Source organism: Rhinatrema bivittatum, chromosome 5 (genome assembly GCF_901001135.1).
Source record: "Rhinatrema bivittatum chromosome 5, aRhiBiv1.1, whole genome shotgun sequence".
Classification (NCBI taxonomy): domain Eukaryota; kingdom Metazoa; phylum Chordata; class Amphibia; order Gymnophiona; family Rhinatrematidae; genus Rhinatrema; species Rhinatrema bivittatum.
Window position 1 is genome coordinate 120,542,946 of NC_042619.1, and position 17,432 is coordinate 120,560,377.

The following is a 17,432-nucleotide window of genomic DNA, read 5'->3' on the forward strand; positions in this document are numbered from 1 at the left end:
AATCAAGTAGACATCCCCTGAGGAAAGACCACCAGGTCTGAAACGAGGCCCCATTGGGTGGATGACAAACAGAGTATAAGATAAGTCGGGTTTCAAGTTGTTGGGTTACCTGAGACAAGAGCTACATTGGAAGTGAGCTTGTATAATTCAGATAAAGTCTCGGTGCTAATGAAACAACATAGTCTTATGAGTGGATGAGTGCAATATATGCATTTAACAGCTTTGAGAATATCGTAAAAGTAAACAAAATTATAAGGAAAAATTTCAAGATAGTCCTTGGACTTTTTTAAACGATTTTTTGTTTAACACGCTATATATAAAAAAGGTAAAAAAATAAGGGATGGAGGTGGACCGTTTATGATTATATAGTGAAAGCACATTACCGGGTGGTAGTGGCAATAAACGATGTATGAAACTTTCCACTCCCTCCTTAAAAAATGTATTTTTCAATAACAATTTTTTCATAGGTGTATGGTTAAATAATCAATAAAAGCATTACAAGTCTTTACGGTATTTAAGTGAAAATTAAGAAATTAACCAAATGAATCAAGTAAGGAGGTGATAATATTTTAGTTATTGATTTATAGTGTAAATCCCTCCAAAATATTGTCTGTGTGTGGTGGCTAAGTCATGACTCCAAGCATGAGAAGACTCTGCCTGTTACAATTGTGGACCCTTGGGCCGGCTGAGACAGTGGAGGATATGCTGCGGAGGCCCACAGCAAGTGTCACAGCCAGGAGGCGGCACTGAAGAGACTCGGAAGAGGCTTCACCACTGGAAGTCCATGGCCCCCCAGGGGGAGCCTGATGGAACCCGGACCTCTTGGACTTAGGTGGGACCCTATGCGACCAAGGGTCCGGACTGAGGCCAAAGAGATGGATGAAGGACGGCTGGGCCCAGGTAGTTGAAGAGTCTTCACCCTCGGAAGCCCGCGGCTCCCCCGGGAGGAGCCCGTGAGAGTCCGAGCCGCTGGGACTTAGGAGAATCCTTTGGGCTAGCAAGTACTGGATACCTGAGATGATGGAAGAAGCCGAAGTCGGAGTCCAAGAGCGAAGCCGGGTCAGAAGCCAGAAGTCCGATATCCAAACCAAAGCCAGGGACGTAAGCCGAAGATGGAGTCGTGGGACAGAGCCGGATCAAAGCCAGAAGTCAGAGGACGAACCAAAACCAGGAGCGGAAGCTGGAGACGAGGTCAGGAGACGAAGCAGGGTCAGAAGCCAGGAGTCAAGAGTCAGCGGAAGTGAACCGAAGTCAATGCAGCAACTAAAGACACAGAAGACTGTGGAACCTCGTTGCAAGGCAAGGATGGAGCCTGGCTGCAGGACTTAAGTAGGGCTGAGCGTCTGACGTCATCTGGAGGCAGTCCTGAGGTTTCCAGCGCTGGCCCCTTTAAATCCCCAGCCCCTGCGTGTGCGCACACCTAGGGGGCGGGGCAAGCCACGAGGGAACGCAGGCATCTCCCTCGAGGAGGGAGAGCCGCGGCAGAGGTCTGGACAGGCCGAATTGGGACCGCGGTGGCCTAGGCCGGCCTCGAGGTAGGTGGGGAACCCGGGGCACGGCCCGGGGCCATAACAGTACCCCCCCATGCCCCCTTCCGGGAGGCCCGGGTTTGCCCGGATGATCCATGTGGAACTGACGAAGGATAGACTTGTCCAGGATATGGGAAGAAGGCTCCCAAGAGTTCTCCTCCGGACCGTAACCCTCCCATGAGAGGAGGTACTCCCATCGGCGCCAGTGGAACCGAACGTCTAGAATATCATTCACTGTATAGGTGACATCGGCATCGGCCTCAGTGGTGGTAGGTTCCAGAGGTGTACCATGAAAGGTGTAGAGCACCACGGGTTTAAGCAAAGACATGTGTAACACATTGTGGATTCTCAGGGTGGAGAGCAGATGTAACCAGTAGGAGACTGCCCCTATTCGCTCCGCTATCGGGAACGGACCAATGTACCTGGGAGCCAGGTGCATAGAGGGAGTCCGTAGGTGGATGTTCCTGGTGCTCAGCCATACTTTATGCCCCGGGAGGAAGGCTGGGGCAGGTCGCCGCGACTTGTTTGCGTATCTCTTCGCCTTGGCCGCCGTCAAACGGAGTTTCTCTTGGGTGGTGCTCCAGAGGTTGCGCAACTGTCGTGCCGTAAGTTGGACAGCCGGGGATGGCACTGTCAAAGGTAAAGGCAGGGGAGGCCTTAAAGTCTTCCCATAGACCACCTGGAACGGGGAGAGGTTGGTTGAGGAGTGCTTATGGCAGTTGTAGGAGAACTCCGCCCATGGTAACAAGGAAACCCAATCATCTTGGAGGTCCCCCACGAAGGACCGGAGGAAGGCTTTTAAGGTCCTGTTAGTGCGCTCGGCCTGCCCGTTGGCCTAGGGATGGAAAGAAGTAGTTAGGTTGAATTGCACTCTGAACTTCCTACAAAGGGCCTTCCAGTATTTTGCAGTGAACTGTGGACCCCGATCAGAGGTTATGTGCAACGGGAGGCCATGTAGGCGGAAGATGTGCTGTGTGAAGAGGTTAGCTAATTCTGCTGCTGAAGGCAGTTTAGCAAAAGGCACGAAATGAGCCATCTTTGAGAAACGGTTAACTGTGACCCATATTACGGTCTTCCCGTCTGAAACCGGCAAATCGACAATAAAGTCTGTGAACGGATGGGTCCAGGGCTCGATACGAATGGGTAGCGGCTGAAGAAGACCCCAGGGGCGTCCGTGCAGGAATTTTTGCCGGGCGCAGGTAGGACATGACTGGATGTAGAGGCAGACGTCCCTCTTGAGCTGTGGCCACCAACAGAATTCTGACAGAAGGTCCAGGGTCCTGGCTATTCCTGGATATCCAGCGGTCAGTGAGTCATGGGCCAAGGATAACACTTTCCGACAGGAACGAGATGGCACCGTGGAAGCCACCTCAGAAGCTGCTAGGAGAACTTTGGCCAGATCCAGAATGTACTGAGGCGATTGGGTGACATCTTCAGTCTCCGTCATGATGGAGAGAGCATCCGCTCGAACGTTCTTGGAGGCAGGTCGATAACGGGGGGAAAAGTTAATACGGCTGAAGAAAAGCAACCAGCGCGCCTGCCGTGGAGTAAGGCATTGGGCGCGACACAGATACTCCAGGTTCTTGTGGTCTGTGTAGACAGTTATCGGGTGTTGAGCCCCCTCCAGCCATTGGCACCACTCCTCAAAGGCAAGTTTGATGGCCAGTAGTTCTTTATCCCCTATGCTGTAGTTCCTCTCAGCGGGAGAGAACTTGTGTGAGTAGTAGGAACACAGCAGGAGTTTTCCTCCTTTGGATAACTGACTTAGAACAGCCCCGACCGCTAAGTCGGAGGTGTCGACCTCCACGATGAATGGGCATTGGGGGTCAGGATGGCGGAGGCAAGTGTCTTGGAGGAACGCCTCTTTTAAATCCTGGAAGGCTCGTATGGCTGTCTGCGGCCAGTGCTTAGCGTTGGCGCCCTTCCTGGTAAGGGCCGTCAATGGAGCTACCTTCTGGGAGTAGTGAGGGATAAATTGCCGGTAAAAGCTGGCGAATCTCAAGAATCGTTGGAGTGCCTTCACCCCCAGTGGTTGTGGCCAGTCCCTGATCGCCGTGACCTTCTCAGGGTCCATAAGAAAACCTGTGGAGGATACAATGTACCCAAGGAAGGGTAACGAATCCTGCTCGAAGATGCACTTCTCAAACTTAGCGTACAGTCAGTTGTCTCGCAGTTTCAGTAGTACTCGTCGGACACCTTGGTGATGCGTCTCCAAGTCTTTGGAGTATATGAGCACATCATCAAGGTAAACTATTACCGAGGAGTGTAGTATGTCTCTGAGAACCTCATTCATGAGATTTTGAAAAACCGCCAGGGCATTGCAGAGGCCGAAGGGCATGACCAAGTACTTGTAATGGCCATCCCTTGTGTTAAATGAGGTTTTCCATTCGTCGCCTGGACGAATCCTCACTAGGTTGTACGCCCCACGGAGATCCAGCTTAGTGAAGATCCTGGCCTCTTGTAGTCTGTCCAAAAGTTCCGGGATCAAAGGCAGAGGGTACCGATCCCGCCGGGTAATACTGTTCAAGCCACGGTAGTCTATGCAGGGTTGTAGGGACCCATCTTTCTTCGCTACGAAGAAGCAGCCCGCTCCAGCCGGGGACTTAGATGGTCGAATAAACCCTCGGTCCAGGTTCTCCCAGATGTATGTAGACATAGCTTGTGTTTCTGGAAGGGACAACGTGTAGACCCGTCCTCGTGGCGGCGTGGTACCCGGGAGCAGGTTAATCGCGCAGTCGAAGGGGCGATGCTCTGGGAGGATCTCTGTCTTCTCTTTGGAAAAAATGTCGAGATAGTCCTGGTAGTGGGGCGGCAGTGACACGGTCGACGTCAGGAGAGGTACCGGTGGCCAAGGAATCGCAGCCAGGCAGGAATCGAAGCACGCTGGTCCCCAGGATGCCAGCTGGAGGGAATCCCATGAGATTACAGGCGAGTGCTTCCGAAGCCAAGGTAGCCCCAGGATGACCAGATGCATGGACTTCTCTAGGATGAAGAAGGATATCTCCTTCTGATGCAGCATACCAGTGCGTAAGGTGAAAGGCTTGGTGCGGGTAGCGATGGTGCCTGGAAGGAGTTTCCCTTGGATGGAAGATACGCGGAGGGGGGTCTTTGGGATTGAACCCCAATCTGGAGTTGCTGAACTAAGTCCTTAAGTATGAAGTTCTTCCCCCCCCCCCCCCCCCCCGCTCCAGAGTCGATCAGGGCTTGCGAATCGAATTCCCCCTCAGGGAGGAGTAAGGTCACTGGCACGATGCACGGGGAGTCAGAGGTGGTGTAACCTAGGGTTAGCTCCCCGACTCTCCCTAAGTCCGAGCGTTTCCTGGAATCTCGTTACAGCGGGCAACAAAATGGCCCGTGCCACGCAGTACAGGCATAAGCCCAGAGACCGGCATCTCCTTCTTTCTTCTTAGAAGATAGGCCCCCGACCCACCTGCATGGGTTCGGTGTCTTGGGCCCCTGGAGAAGCTAGCGGAGAACTCCTGCTTCAGGAGGAAGTGGTTCCAAAGGTCCCAGGCCTACGAGCCGACCTCTTCTCCCGGAACCAGCGCTGGATGCAGCTGTCCACGCGACCCGCTAGGTCGATGAGTTCATTCAGATCGTCAGGGAGGTCCCTGGCTGCCAATTCATCCTGGAGTCTTGGGGAGAGACTTTCCAAAAAGATACCGTGCAAGCTGTCACTGCTCCAGTTCAATTCGGCAGCGAGAGTCTGGAAATCCACGGCGTGTTCCGCCAAGAGCCGGTTACCCTGACACAGCTGAAGCAGCTCGGATGTGGCAGTGGGTTTGCGGGAGGACTCATCGAAGATCCGCCTAAAGGCAAAGACGAAGTGCACCAGATTGTCAAGGCAGGAGTCCTGGCGCTCCCAAAGTTTGGAGGCCCATGCCAGGGGTCTCCCGTCCAGCAGAGAAATAATGAAACTTGTCTTGACCCGGTCTATCAGAAACTGAAGCAGAAGGAGGTTGAATCGGCTATAGCACTGGTTCAGGAACCCTCGGCACAACTTCGCGTCTCCTGAAAACGCGAAGGCACTGGCATCTGTATCGGTGCTGTAGATCCGGAATTTGTCCCACTCCAGGTACCAGAGGACTGGCAGCTGTGGTTCCGCCAACACAGTCGGTGACTCCCTGCACCGTCGCCATCAAGGTGTCAAGGCAGGTTTGCTGCTGTTGCAGCTTCTGGGCAATACCCGGGATGGCTTTCAAGCCTGCAAGATCCGCCGAGTCCATGGCCTTGCAAACTGTTATGGTTGTGGACCCTTGGGCCGGCTGAGACAGTGGAGGCCCACAGCAGGGTCACAGCCGGGAGGCGGCACTGAAGAGACTTGGAAGAGACTTCACCACTGGAAGTCCGCGGTCCCCCCAGGGGGAGCCTGTAGGGACTCGGACCTCTTGAACTTAGGTGGGACCCTATGCGACCAAGAGTCCGGACTGCGGCCGAAGAGATAGATGAAGGACGGCTGGGCTCAGGTAGTTGAAGAGTCTTCACCCTCGGAAGCCTGCGGCTCCCCTGGGAGGAGCCCTTGAGAGCCCGAGCCGCTGGGACTTAGGAGAATCCTCTGGGCCAGCAAGTACCGGATACCTGAGATGATGGAAGAAGCCGAAGTCGGAGTCCAAGAGCGAAGCCGGGTCAGAAGCCAGAAGTCCGATATCCAAACCAAAGCCAGGGACGTAAGCCGAAGACGGAGTCAAAGCCAGAAGTCAGAGGCGAACCAAAACTAGAAGCGGAAGCTGGAGACGAGGTCAGGAGACAAAGCAGGGTCAGAAGCCAGGAGTCAAGAGTCAGCGGAGGCGAACCGAAGTCCAATGCAGCAACTAAAGACACAGAAGACTGTGGAACCTCGTTGCAAGGCAAGGATGGAGCCTGGCTGCAGGACTTAAGTAGGGCTGAGCATCTGACGTCATCTGGAGGCAGTCCTGAGGTTTCCCGCGCTGGCCCCTTTAAATCCCCAGCCCTTGCACGTGCGCGCGCGCTTAGGGGGCGGGACCAGCCGCGAGGGAATGCTGGCATCTCCCTCGAGGACGGAGAGCCGCGGCAGAGGCTTGGACAGGCTGAATCGGGACCGTGGCGGCCCGGGCCGGCCTCGAGCTAGGTGGGGAACCTGGGGCATGGCCCGGGGCCATAACACTGCCCTTTTTACTCTGGGTAAAGGTCCTTCTGCAGATGTAAACCTCCATTTTGCAGAAGAAATGGAGCAAGTTGATTCTAAAGAGTCACAGAATGCATAGATCCTCAGTCTTCTGTCACTGGGGGACATGCAAACACAATGGGCATAATTCAGCATGTTGTGAGAAGGCCCAAGACATTTCACACAGAAATCATAAACGTCAACTAAAGCCATCTTCTTAGTACATTTAGGACGTTTCTCGAAGCCCAGCTTCCTCGTCTTGAAAAATACTGCAACAATGTTGAATTCAATTTTGAAAAAACAGAATTTTTGGTGAATGCTAAAAAGGAAATGGAATTTTAATTTTTTTTATGAGTGAGACTAGTTAATAAATAAAAGAATAGTAATAAAAAAGAAGAAAGAGAAAAAGCGATAAGCGACTGTAAAAAAAAATTAAATGAGAAAGCAATTTCATGTCTGTTTTGCAAGAGCGGAAAGAAAAAGACTAAGGAGATTTGTGTAGCAGGTGGCTGCATATGTGTGCTCAGAAAGACCTTCGTCCTTCTGAGATCTAAGAGTTTTTCCATCTCAGCGGCATCAGGTAACGTTATCCACTTGTGTAGCTGAACTTATCCTGCTTGTCCGCAGAGAAAATAAAATACCACAAAATAAAGTCCACAGTGGAATTAAAAAGTTATAAGAAAAAGCACATAGGCTAGAAGTATAGCTACTGCCACAGCAGATACACATAGATCAAGGGCACCAGTCTGATATACTAACTTGTAAACTCCACGGTCTTCATCTTCAAAAAATTCTGCTTTACAATTCTTTGCGCATTGATAATGGAAAGTTTTCTTACAGATTTTAATGTCACAGCCAATTGTAGCTCCAGCTTCTTTGCATTCAGAACACTTCTGAAATATTGAACCATTACAGAAAGAACCACATTTAGAGTGGCAAGACATTTTTGAGACAAAAGTTCAATAATGTTGGTATATTTTAGCTATGCTACTCTTTTGCTCTGTACAGAACCATAAATTAATGCTATATATCTTTACAAGAAGAAAAACATGATCAAAATGAACTCTCTTTCATCTCTCGTGGTTCCTTCACTTCCCACAGAACCAATATGTACTAAGCTCACTGTTTTTGAAGGATTACAGAAACAGGGATGCTTGAATGAATTAGGATATTACTTTCAAGAGGAGACGCTTGATGAACATAAATATATAGCCTTTGTATAAAGGTACTGTGGACAAATGTGACATTTGGCGCTTATAATTCTTATAAAGGAAATAGGCACGATAGTTCAGATTTTTAAAAATTTGAATCAAAGTAACAATACTCAAGGTCTCTGCTGCCATTGAGTCAGAAGCCGTTCAGTTCTAGGTGTGCCACTGATTGACTTCAAGGCATGAAAAGTAACTATTTTATAACTGTCACGGATGTGAGCCCTTGGGCTGTGGCATGGTTGATGCAGCCCTGAAGGCAAACCTACTAGGCCCACACCGACAGCAGGTGGACTTGCTCTTACTAGGTTGACTCTTTGGGTTCCAGGGGCTGGCAGGGCTTAGGCAAGATTCCTGTAAGGAGCAATCAGACGAAGTCGAATATTGGGCATAGGTTAGGGCAGCCAGCGAGCAAACGTTGTCCAGATCCAGATCACAGGCAGCGAGCAAACAGTGTTCGGGTTCAAGACAAGGTTGGAGCAGGCAGCAGACAAGCAGGTCGAGGTCCAAGCTGGGGTCAGGGCAGGCGAGTAGACCAGAAGAGTAGTCAAAGTCCATAGCAAGGGTCAGAACCAGAAGTCAGGTAGAGACAGCCAGACAAGATAAAGACAAGGCACTGGGGACCAAGTCACAAGCAGGGCAAGGCAGAGCAAGGCAAGGCAAGTTGACAAGGCAGGATGAGGCAAGGCAAAGCAAGGTAACACACAGGGACAGCAAGCAACATACATGGCAAGGCAGGAGGACCTGTTGCTGAGGCAAAGGTTGGAGCATGGCTGGAGTTTAAATACTAGCCACGTGACATCATCAGAGTGCCGACGGATCTGTTTCTTGCCGCAGGGCCTTCAAGCCTTGGAGCGCCATGCATGCACCTAGGGGGACCTGGGAGAATGGCGGAGTCTCAGCCACATTGGGAATGTTCAAGGGTAAGTGCGGCCGGTCACGGGACATCCCGCGGTTGGCCAAAATGTCACAATGACCACACACATAGAGAAATTCTAGTATTACATATGTTAATACATCAGAGTTTATTCTTATAAATATTCAATTTCCTATCTAACATTGAGCGTTTGAGCATTTACAACGACGCTCGAATACACGTTGCCTATACCCCTGTACACCTTTCCTTTTATCCATCCAACATGTTGAAGAATTACGGTCAAACACCCTACATGTGAGACCCTTCACATATTAAATATCTTATCCATATTCATTACATTAACCACATGTCGCATGGCATCCAAAGTACAATCCTAATTTATTTCAATAACTGATACCACAATTCATAACAAAGCAGCGAACTGATAGACATAAAACTTCCCTACTCTAAACCTTCAATTATCCTATTAATGCAGCCCATTCAATCAGTCCATTCAGACTATCAGGTGCAGAGGTATGCCAGTTAAAAATAAATCATTGCTCTATCCGTCTAAGTATTGCTGATAGATCTTCTCCATTCCCCAATTTTACCTTTTTAACAACAAAATATTTTAAATCTGCCAACGTATGTTGCTGTTCTACCCAATGATCAACTAAGGGGGCATGTTCCTTTAACAGCCTAATATGACTTTTATGTTCTATAATGCGAGATTTAATAGATCTTGCTGTCTGCCCTATATAAATCAAACGATAAGGACACAATATGGCATAAATTACCCCACTTGCTTCACAAGAAAATAATTCTGGTAATACATATGGACGGGTCAAGTTCGGATGTTGAAAACATTTTAGAGTCAAAACATGCGGACACACAGAACATATACCGCACGAAATCTGTCCATGGTCCTGAACCTCACCATCCATCCGGGACTTCTGTAGTCTCAAACTGTCCCATAAACTACGGTGTTTTTTAATGGCAAATATGGGAGGTTCCAAAAATGTTTTTTTCAACGGGGATAAAATGTGCCAATATTTAAGCACTAGTTCCTTAATACTCAATGTTTTAGAGGAGTAAGGAATTGAACAAATCATCAGAGACGGGACTTCACTATGGCATTTAATCAACACATTTTCTCTATTGGTGTGCACCACACGCTTATATGCTTTCTTAATAACAGATTTGGTATATCCCCTAGCCACAAATCTATTGCTCAAATCCTGTGCCTGCATTTTAAACTCTTCCGTGGTAGAGCATATCCTCCTATATCGCAAAAACTGACCCATAGGAATATTATCTTTTAACTGCCGAGGATGAAAACTTTGATAGTGTAGCAAGGTATTTTAATCGGTAGGTTTTCTATACACTGTAGTAACCAATCTGGTATTATGTATGTGGACACGAACATCTAAAAAAGGCACTGACTCTGTATACATAGAAACAGTAAACATCAAATTCTGATCCCCAGAATTAACTTCTTGTAGAAAACAATTCAAATCTTCAACTTTACCCTGCCAAATCCAAAATACATCGTCTATATATCCACCTCACTACTTGTTTAAACCACACAGACTGATATACTACAAGTTCTTCAAAGTGGGCAACATATAAACAGGCTACCGTGGGTGCCATAGGTGACCCCACAGGGATTCCTTTCGTTTGTAAAAAAAAAAAAAAAAGGCGAGATTTATATGAGAAGTAGCTGCAAGTCAAAGTGATTTTGGTGATCTTCATCAAAAAATTGAGGCGTTTCTCTGATATATCCATGTTCCTAATCACATCTCTAATGATGTCTAATGCTTCCATTTGAGGTATATTCGATTATATAGAGCAGTTATATCTGCTATAACCAAAATCCATTTATTCTCCACAGCAGGTAAAGATGATAATTTATTAATAAAATCTATAGAATTTCTTACATAAGAAGGAACCAGGAAGGATCTAGGATGTAAAATATAGTCTATAAATTTCGCCAGAGGTTCCAACACTGATCCAATCCCTGACACTATTGGTCTGCCAGTGGGAGCTGTTACAGACTTATGTATTTTGGGAATAATAAAGAAATAAGGAACTGTTGGATGAATGACCCTTAAAAAATTAAACTCTTTACTAGAAATCACTTTGTCTTTCACAGCCTCTTCCAAAATCTTGTTAACCAATTGGTGCACCTGAGGAATAGGGTTACTGTCTACCTCTTCATAAAACTGAGTGTCTTCTAATTGTTTGAGAACTTCCTGATCATAATCACATTCATTTAACACTACGATACCACGACCTTTATCTGCAGCAACTATTTTGATGGATTAACGTAGTGAATATGGATAACATATTTAATATGTGAAGGGTCTCATGTGTAGGGTGTTTGACCATAATTCTTCAGCGTGTTGGATGGATAAAAGGGGAGGTGTACAGGAGTATAGGCAATGTGTATTCGAGCGTAGTTGTAAACGTCATTTCCGGAAAAATGTGAGTAACGTGAACATGGCAGCATTCTATCAGGTATGTGTTGTGTGGAGAAAGTTTGTTCAAATTGGGTAAAATGAGATTTTTGTTTGAGATGTTACTTGAATTTGAAAATCATTGAATTGATACCCAGTGAAAATGGATGGTATTAGTGATATTAAGTTTTGATGAGAAGATAAACGTTGGTAAAGGAAGCTAGGAAATACATAGTCAGAGTGGTGAGTTTTTGTAAGATTATTTATAATTGTTTAATATATAAGTTATTGAGCAGGTAGAGATGGGATATTGATGAGGTTTTTATTTAATTATTGTAGGAATAAGTCGGAAAATTTCATTATTATGTTAAAAATCGAAAGTGGGAGAGTACTGTTGTCATGTCAAAAAGTGAATATTATTCCCTGAAGAAGCCCTGATAGTAGGGTGAAAAGAGATCTTTGTCGGACAGAGGACAGGATAGAGAACAGTGCGACAGGACTGCAGAGTAAATTGACCAGAATGATAGGGTAATATAAAGGGGAACTGTTACTGAATTGCTATTAGTGAATTTGATTGTAACAGCTATGTATTGGATTTGGCGAGATGAATTGTATAAATAATAAGGTAGACGATTTTGAATTATATAACTAAGATTAATTGTTGCGCGCTCCATCAGCGGTAGGCCTGCGGACGGCCCTGCTCACCTCGCTCGCACTCCAGCTGATCCCGGTGCAGCCTCCCCCACAGCCATGGCCAGTCGCTGCCGACCCCAGCGCCCCGTGTTAGCATCTCTGCTCCGCCCAGTCCTTCCACCTCACAGGCCGGCCTACCTGCCTCACACCGAAGCTCGGCGTCCTCCCTGTCTGGGTCCACGCGGATCCCACAACCTCTTAAAGGGCCACTGGTGGGAAACCGCTCTGCGGCGTCATCGGATGACATCACATGAGGCCAATATTTAAGAAAGTGCTCAGACACCACTTCCTTGCCTTAGCAAACGGGTCGTCTCACCTCAGTGTGAGCTAGTTGCCGTCCTTGTGCTTGTTCCAGTATTCCTGCTTTGTTCCTGTGTTCCTGTACTTGTTCCAGTGTTCCTGCATTTCTTCCTGTGTTCCTGTGCTTGTTCCAGTGTTCCTAAGTTTGCTCCTGTGTTCACGTGGTCCTTCCTGTGTTCCACACCTGTTCCTGTGTTCTTCCTTTCCCGAATTCGTCTCTACGTTCTTCAACCCAGGTTATACTTCTTACGGACTGATTCCTGGTACTGATCTCAGCTTGCCTCTGACCACGCTCGGACAGATACCTGGAACTGACCTCTGCTTGCCTCTGACCACGCTCGGACCGATACCTGGAACTGATCTCTGCTTGCCTTTGACCACGCTCGGACTGATACCTGGAACTGACCTCTGCTTGCCTTTGACCATGCTCGGACTGATACCTGGAACTGACCTCTGCTTGCCTTTGACCACGCTCGGACCGATAACTGGAACTGATCTCTGCTTGCCTTTGACCACGCTTGGTCTGAAACCTGGAACTGACCCTTACTTTGGCTGACCTTCCTCAGATGGATACCCTTGCTTTGACTCTTGCGCTCCATTGGGACACTCTCTACGCTCCTCCTGTGATCACCAGGTCCGCCTGCCTTGACGCTGTCGGCAGTCTTCCCCGAGCTAGACCACTAGGCACTGCCTATCCTGCCTGGAGGACCTTCAGTTCCTGCTTTGTACCCGTGGTCTCCGGTAATCTCTGTTCCTGTCTAGCTCGCCTGTTCACCGCCAGCTGTGCACCTCTGCTATTCGTGGGAACACCTTTCCGCCATCTCTCTGGGAGACCCCCATAGGCCCACCTAAGCCCAGGCAGCCCGGGAATCCAAGGGCTCAACCCGTGGAGCCCCCGGGCCATTATTGGTGAAGCTCCAGCTTGCCTCTGTCTCATTGTGTGCTTCGCCTCCTGGCAGCAGGTGCCCTCTGGGTCTCCCCAGAGGGCCGTACCAATCCTGCCCCAGGCCAAGAGTCCACCTCCAGTGCAACAGGTTGCCAAGGCCATGGACTCGGCAGAGTCCTCCACCTTGCAGGATATTCCAGGCCTGGCTACACGTCTTCAGAAACAGCACAGAAACATCGAGGTGTTGGCCACCTCAGTGGAGAAATTACAGTTATGACTTGAAGAGACTTCTAGAATGGCCAACCCCGGGATTCTTGCTGGTAGTGCTTCTTCTGTTTCGCCGCCCTCGTGGGCTCTGCTGGCCCTCCCAGCTCCTCCCCAGTACAACGGGGACTCTCTTCTCTGCCGGGGGTTTGTTAACCAGTTTTACATGCAGTTTGCGCTACAGCCTTCTCTATTTCCGGATGAATTGACAAAAGTTACCTTCATCCTCTCACGTCTGGAGGGGAAAGTCCTGGCATGGGCTTCCCCGCACTGGGAGTGTTCTGATTCCCTGTTACAGGAGCTCCCTCATTTTATTTCAACGTTCCAACGCACCTTTGATGACCCAGGCCGGCAGGCGGTCACTGGACATCATCTCCTCCATCTCCACCAGGGATCCCACTCTCTTACACAGTACACAATTGAGTTCCGGACCCTGGCGACAGAACTGGCATGACAGGAGGATTGCCTGGAGGCACTCTATCTTGAGGCTCTTCCCCCCTTAAGGATGAACTGGCAGCCTGAGAGATTCTCGCGTCGTTAGAGGACCTTATCACCTTGGTTGGGCGGATTGACCACTGTCTCCAGGATCAGCATAGGGAGGTAACACCATACGACGGGTGGCCCTGGACCATCTCGGTCTGCTAGCCCCAGACCAGCAAGGGCACCATCAGCAGCCCATCCGCCAACGGAAAACCGATGCAGATCAGCCGTGTTCGTCTTACTCCCAAGGAGCACCTCCGAAGACGGAAGTCTGGTCTCTGCCTCTACTGTGGGGGTCCAAGCCACCATATCCGGTCCTGTCCGGTGTGTCCGGGAAACTCCAAAGCCTGAGCCCAGTGGGGGTCCCGAGCTTAGGCACTACTGTTACCAGCCCTCAATTACTGCTTCCAGTCTCCCTCTACCGGGAGGCACACACGTTTGCAACTACCACCCTCGTGGATACTGGGGCTGGTGGGAATGTTATCCTTGAGGAATTAGTCACATTACTCCAGATCCCTACTCGACCCCTTGAGGTTCCGCTGCGGATAGCCTCCATCCATGGAGAACCATTACCTGACCGCATCACCCTAGCCACCCTCCATGATGAAGAGATCTCCCTCCTGGTCCTAAAGAGGTCCATGCAGCCCATCATTCTCAGCCTACCCTGGCTGCAACAGCACTCCCCACAGTTCGACTGGGAGACGCTCCAGCTCACCGAGTGGGGTCCTCGGTGCCAGAAGCACTGCCTGTGGCGGGTATCCCCGTCTGTGCCAGTCTTAACGACCACGACTCTTCCTGGGCTACCTCGGCCTACTCCGACTACCAAGATGTCTTCTCAAATCCAACAAGCTGACATCTTACCACCTCTCTGGAAGTTTAACTGTCAGATCAAATTGTTACCTGGCACCACACCTCCCAGGGGAGGACTTACCCACTTTCGCTCCCCGAGACCCAGGCCATGTCAGACTACATCAAAGAGAACCTAGCCAAAGGATTCATCAGGCTTTCTATGTCCCCTGCTGGCGCCGGGTTCTTTTTCGTTAAGAAGGTCAGCTCCTTAAGGCCATGTATCGACTACCGCGGCCTCAACGCAGTTACCCGCTCCCTCTCATCAGCGAGCTATTTGATTGGCTCCAGGGGGCCCAGATCTTTACCAAACTGGACCTCCATGGGGCCTATATCCTGGTCTGTATCCAACCTGAAGACATCTGGAAGACGGCCTTCAATACACGAAATGGGAACTACGAGTACCTAGTCATGCCCTTTGGGCTCCATCTTCCAGAGAATGAAGAACGAGATCTTCCGAGATCTGCTCTATTCTACAGTCGTAGTATATCTCGACGACATACTGATTTTCTCCCAAGACCTAGAATCCCATCGAGATCACGTCCGGATGATTCTCCAATGCCTACGCAATCATCACCTCTATGCCAAACTAGAGAAATGCCTTTTTGAACGCTCCAGCCTCCCATTTTTGGGCTATATTATATCCCAACAGGGCTTCACTATGGACCCCGACAAACTCCAAGGAATCCGCAATTGGCCGCAGCCTCTCAGGTTACGAGCCCTCCAGAGATTCTTGGGCTTCACCAACTACTACTGCCATTTCATTGCGGACTACCCCACACTAGCTGCACCCTTAACCGTGATGATCCAGAAAGGGTGCAATATCAAGGAGTAGAGCCCACGAGCCCAAGCAGCCTTCCAGGACCTTAAGGAGGCCTTCCGGACCAGACCCTGTCTTCGACATCCTGACCCGAATCGCCCTTTCGTGGTGGTGGTGGACGCCTTGGCTATCGGAGCCAGAGCAGGGCTCAGTCAATACTCCTCGAAGGGTGGACTACTACCATGATCATTCTATTCTCATAAGTTCTCCACTGCTGAACGAAACTACTCCATTGGGGACCGTGAGCTGCTGGCAGTCAAGTTGGCCCTCCAGGAATGGTGCCCCTGGCTTGAGGGGGCCGAGCACCGTTTTTCTATTTTTGCTGATCATAAGAATTTAGAACACTTGAAGGAAGCCCAATTACTGAATCCTTGTCAGGCTTGCTAGGCCCTATTCTTCGCAAGGTTCAATTTTGAGCTCTGATACCGACCGGCTGAGAAAAACACACGTGCTGACGCCCTCTCTCGTTCCCTGGAGCCCGAAGATACCCCTGAAGTGCCCTCGCACATCATTGACCCGGCGTGCATCTGCCTGGCGGCCACTACCACCAGGCCACCCGGGAAGACCGTGGTCCCACGCCATCTCTGGGAACGAGTCCTACGATGGGCCCATGACTCCAGATGCGCCGGTCACCCAGGCCAGGCCTGTACACTAGAGATGCTTCACCGCCATTACTGGTGGACTTCAAAGGTCAAGGACTCTCGTGATTACATCGACTCCTGTCCTACATGCGCACAGCAGAAGCCGCCCACAGGACGCTCCTGGGGCCTATGCAGCCGCTACCGGCTCCCACAGCACCGTGGTCCCACTTGGCCACGGACTTCGTTGTGGACCTGCCCCCTTCCAAGGGGAATACCGTCATATGGGTCATTATCGACGGCTTTTCGAAGATGGCTCACTTCGTTCCGCTACCAAGCCTACCTTCTGCTCCTGAGCTCGCCCGACTGTTCCTGGCACACATGTTCTGCCTTCACGGCTTGCCGCAGGAGATTGTATCCGGACTGATTCCTGGTACTGACCTCGGCTTGCCTCTGACCACACTCGGACTGATACCTGGAACTGACCTCTGCTTGCCTCTGACCACGCTTGGATTGATACCTGGTACTGACCTCGGCTTGCCTCTGACCACGCTTGGATTGATACCTGGAACTGACCTCTGCTTGCCTTTGACCACGCTCGGATTGATACCTGGAACTGACCTCTGCTTGTCTTTGACCACGCTTGGACTGATACCTGGAAATGACCCTTACTTATTCTGACCTTCCTCAGATGGATACCCTGGCTTTGACTCTTGCGCTCCATTCGGACACTCTGTACGCTCCTCCTGTGACCACGTCCGCCTGCCTCAACAATGTCGGCGGTCTTCCCCAAGCTAGACTACTAGGCGCTGCCTATCCTGCCCTGAGGACCTTCAGTTCCTGCTTTGTACCCGTGGCCTCCGGTAATCTCTGTTCCGGTCTGGCTCGCCTGTTCACCGCTAGCTGTGCACCTCTGCTATTCGTGGGCACACCTCTCTGCCATCTCTCCGGGAGACCCCAGAGGCCCACCTAAGCCCAGGCAGCCCAGGAATCCAAGGGCTCAACCCGCGGAACCCCCTGGCCGTTATTGGTGAAGCTCCAGCTAGCCTCTGTCTCCTTGTGTGCTCACCTCCTGGCGACAGGCGCCCTCTGGGTCGCCCCAGAGGGCCTTACCAATCCTGCGCCAGGCCAAGGGTTCACCTCCAGCGCAACATTAATAATATGAAATTGAGCACTTTATGTTTTTAAATTAGAGGGACAGAGGACAGGATAGAGAAAAGTGCAACAGGATTGCAGAGTAATTTGAACAGCATGGACAGAGGACAAGATAGAGAACAGTGTGACAGGATTGCAGAGTAATTTGAACAGCAGGATAGGATAATATAAAGGGGAACTGTTATTGAATTGTTATTAGTGAATTTGATTGTAACAGCTATGTATTGGATTTGGTG

The 17,432-nt window shown here is 49.8% G+C and overlaps 1 protein-coding gene across 4 annotated transcripts in view; it reads right to left on the bottom strand.

Moving 5' to 3' along the window:
* The window catches only part of PHF11 (PHD finger protein 11), a 165,346-nt gene that overhangs the window by 133,035 nt on the left and 14,879 nt on the right, over positions 1 to 17,432 (bottom strand). For all 4 annotated transcript variants that reach the window (XM_029602846.1, XM_029602849.1, XM_029602847.1 and 1 more), the window contains exon 3: positions 7,414 to 7,547. In XM_029602846.1, the coding sequence (XP_029458706.1) occupies positions 7,414 to 7,547 (134 nt within the window). The remainder of the gene's footprint in view (positions 1 to 7,413; positions 7,548 to 17,432) is intronic.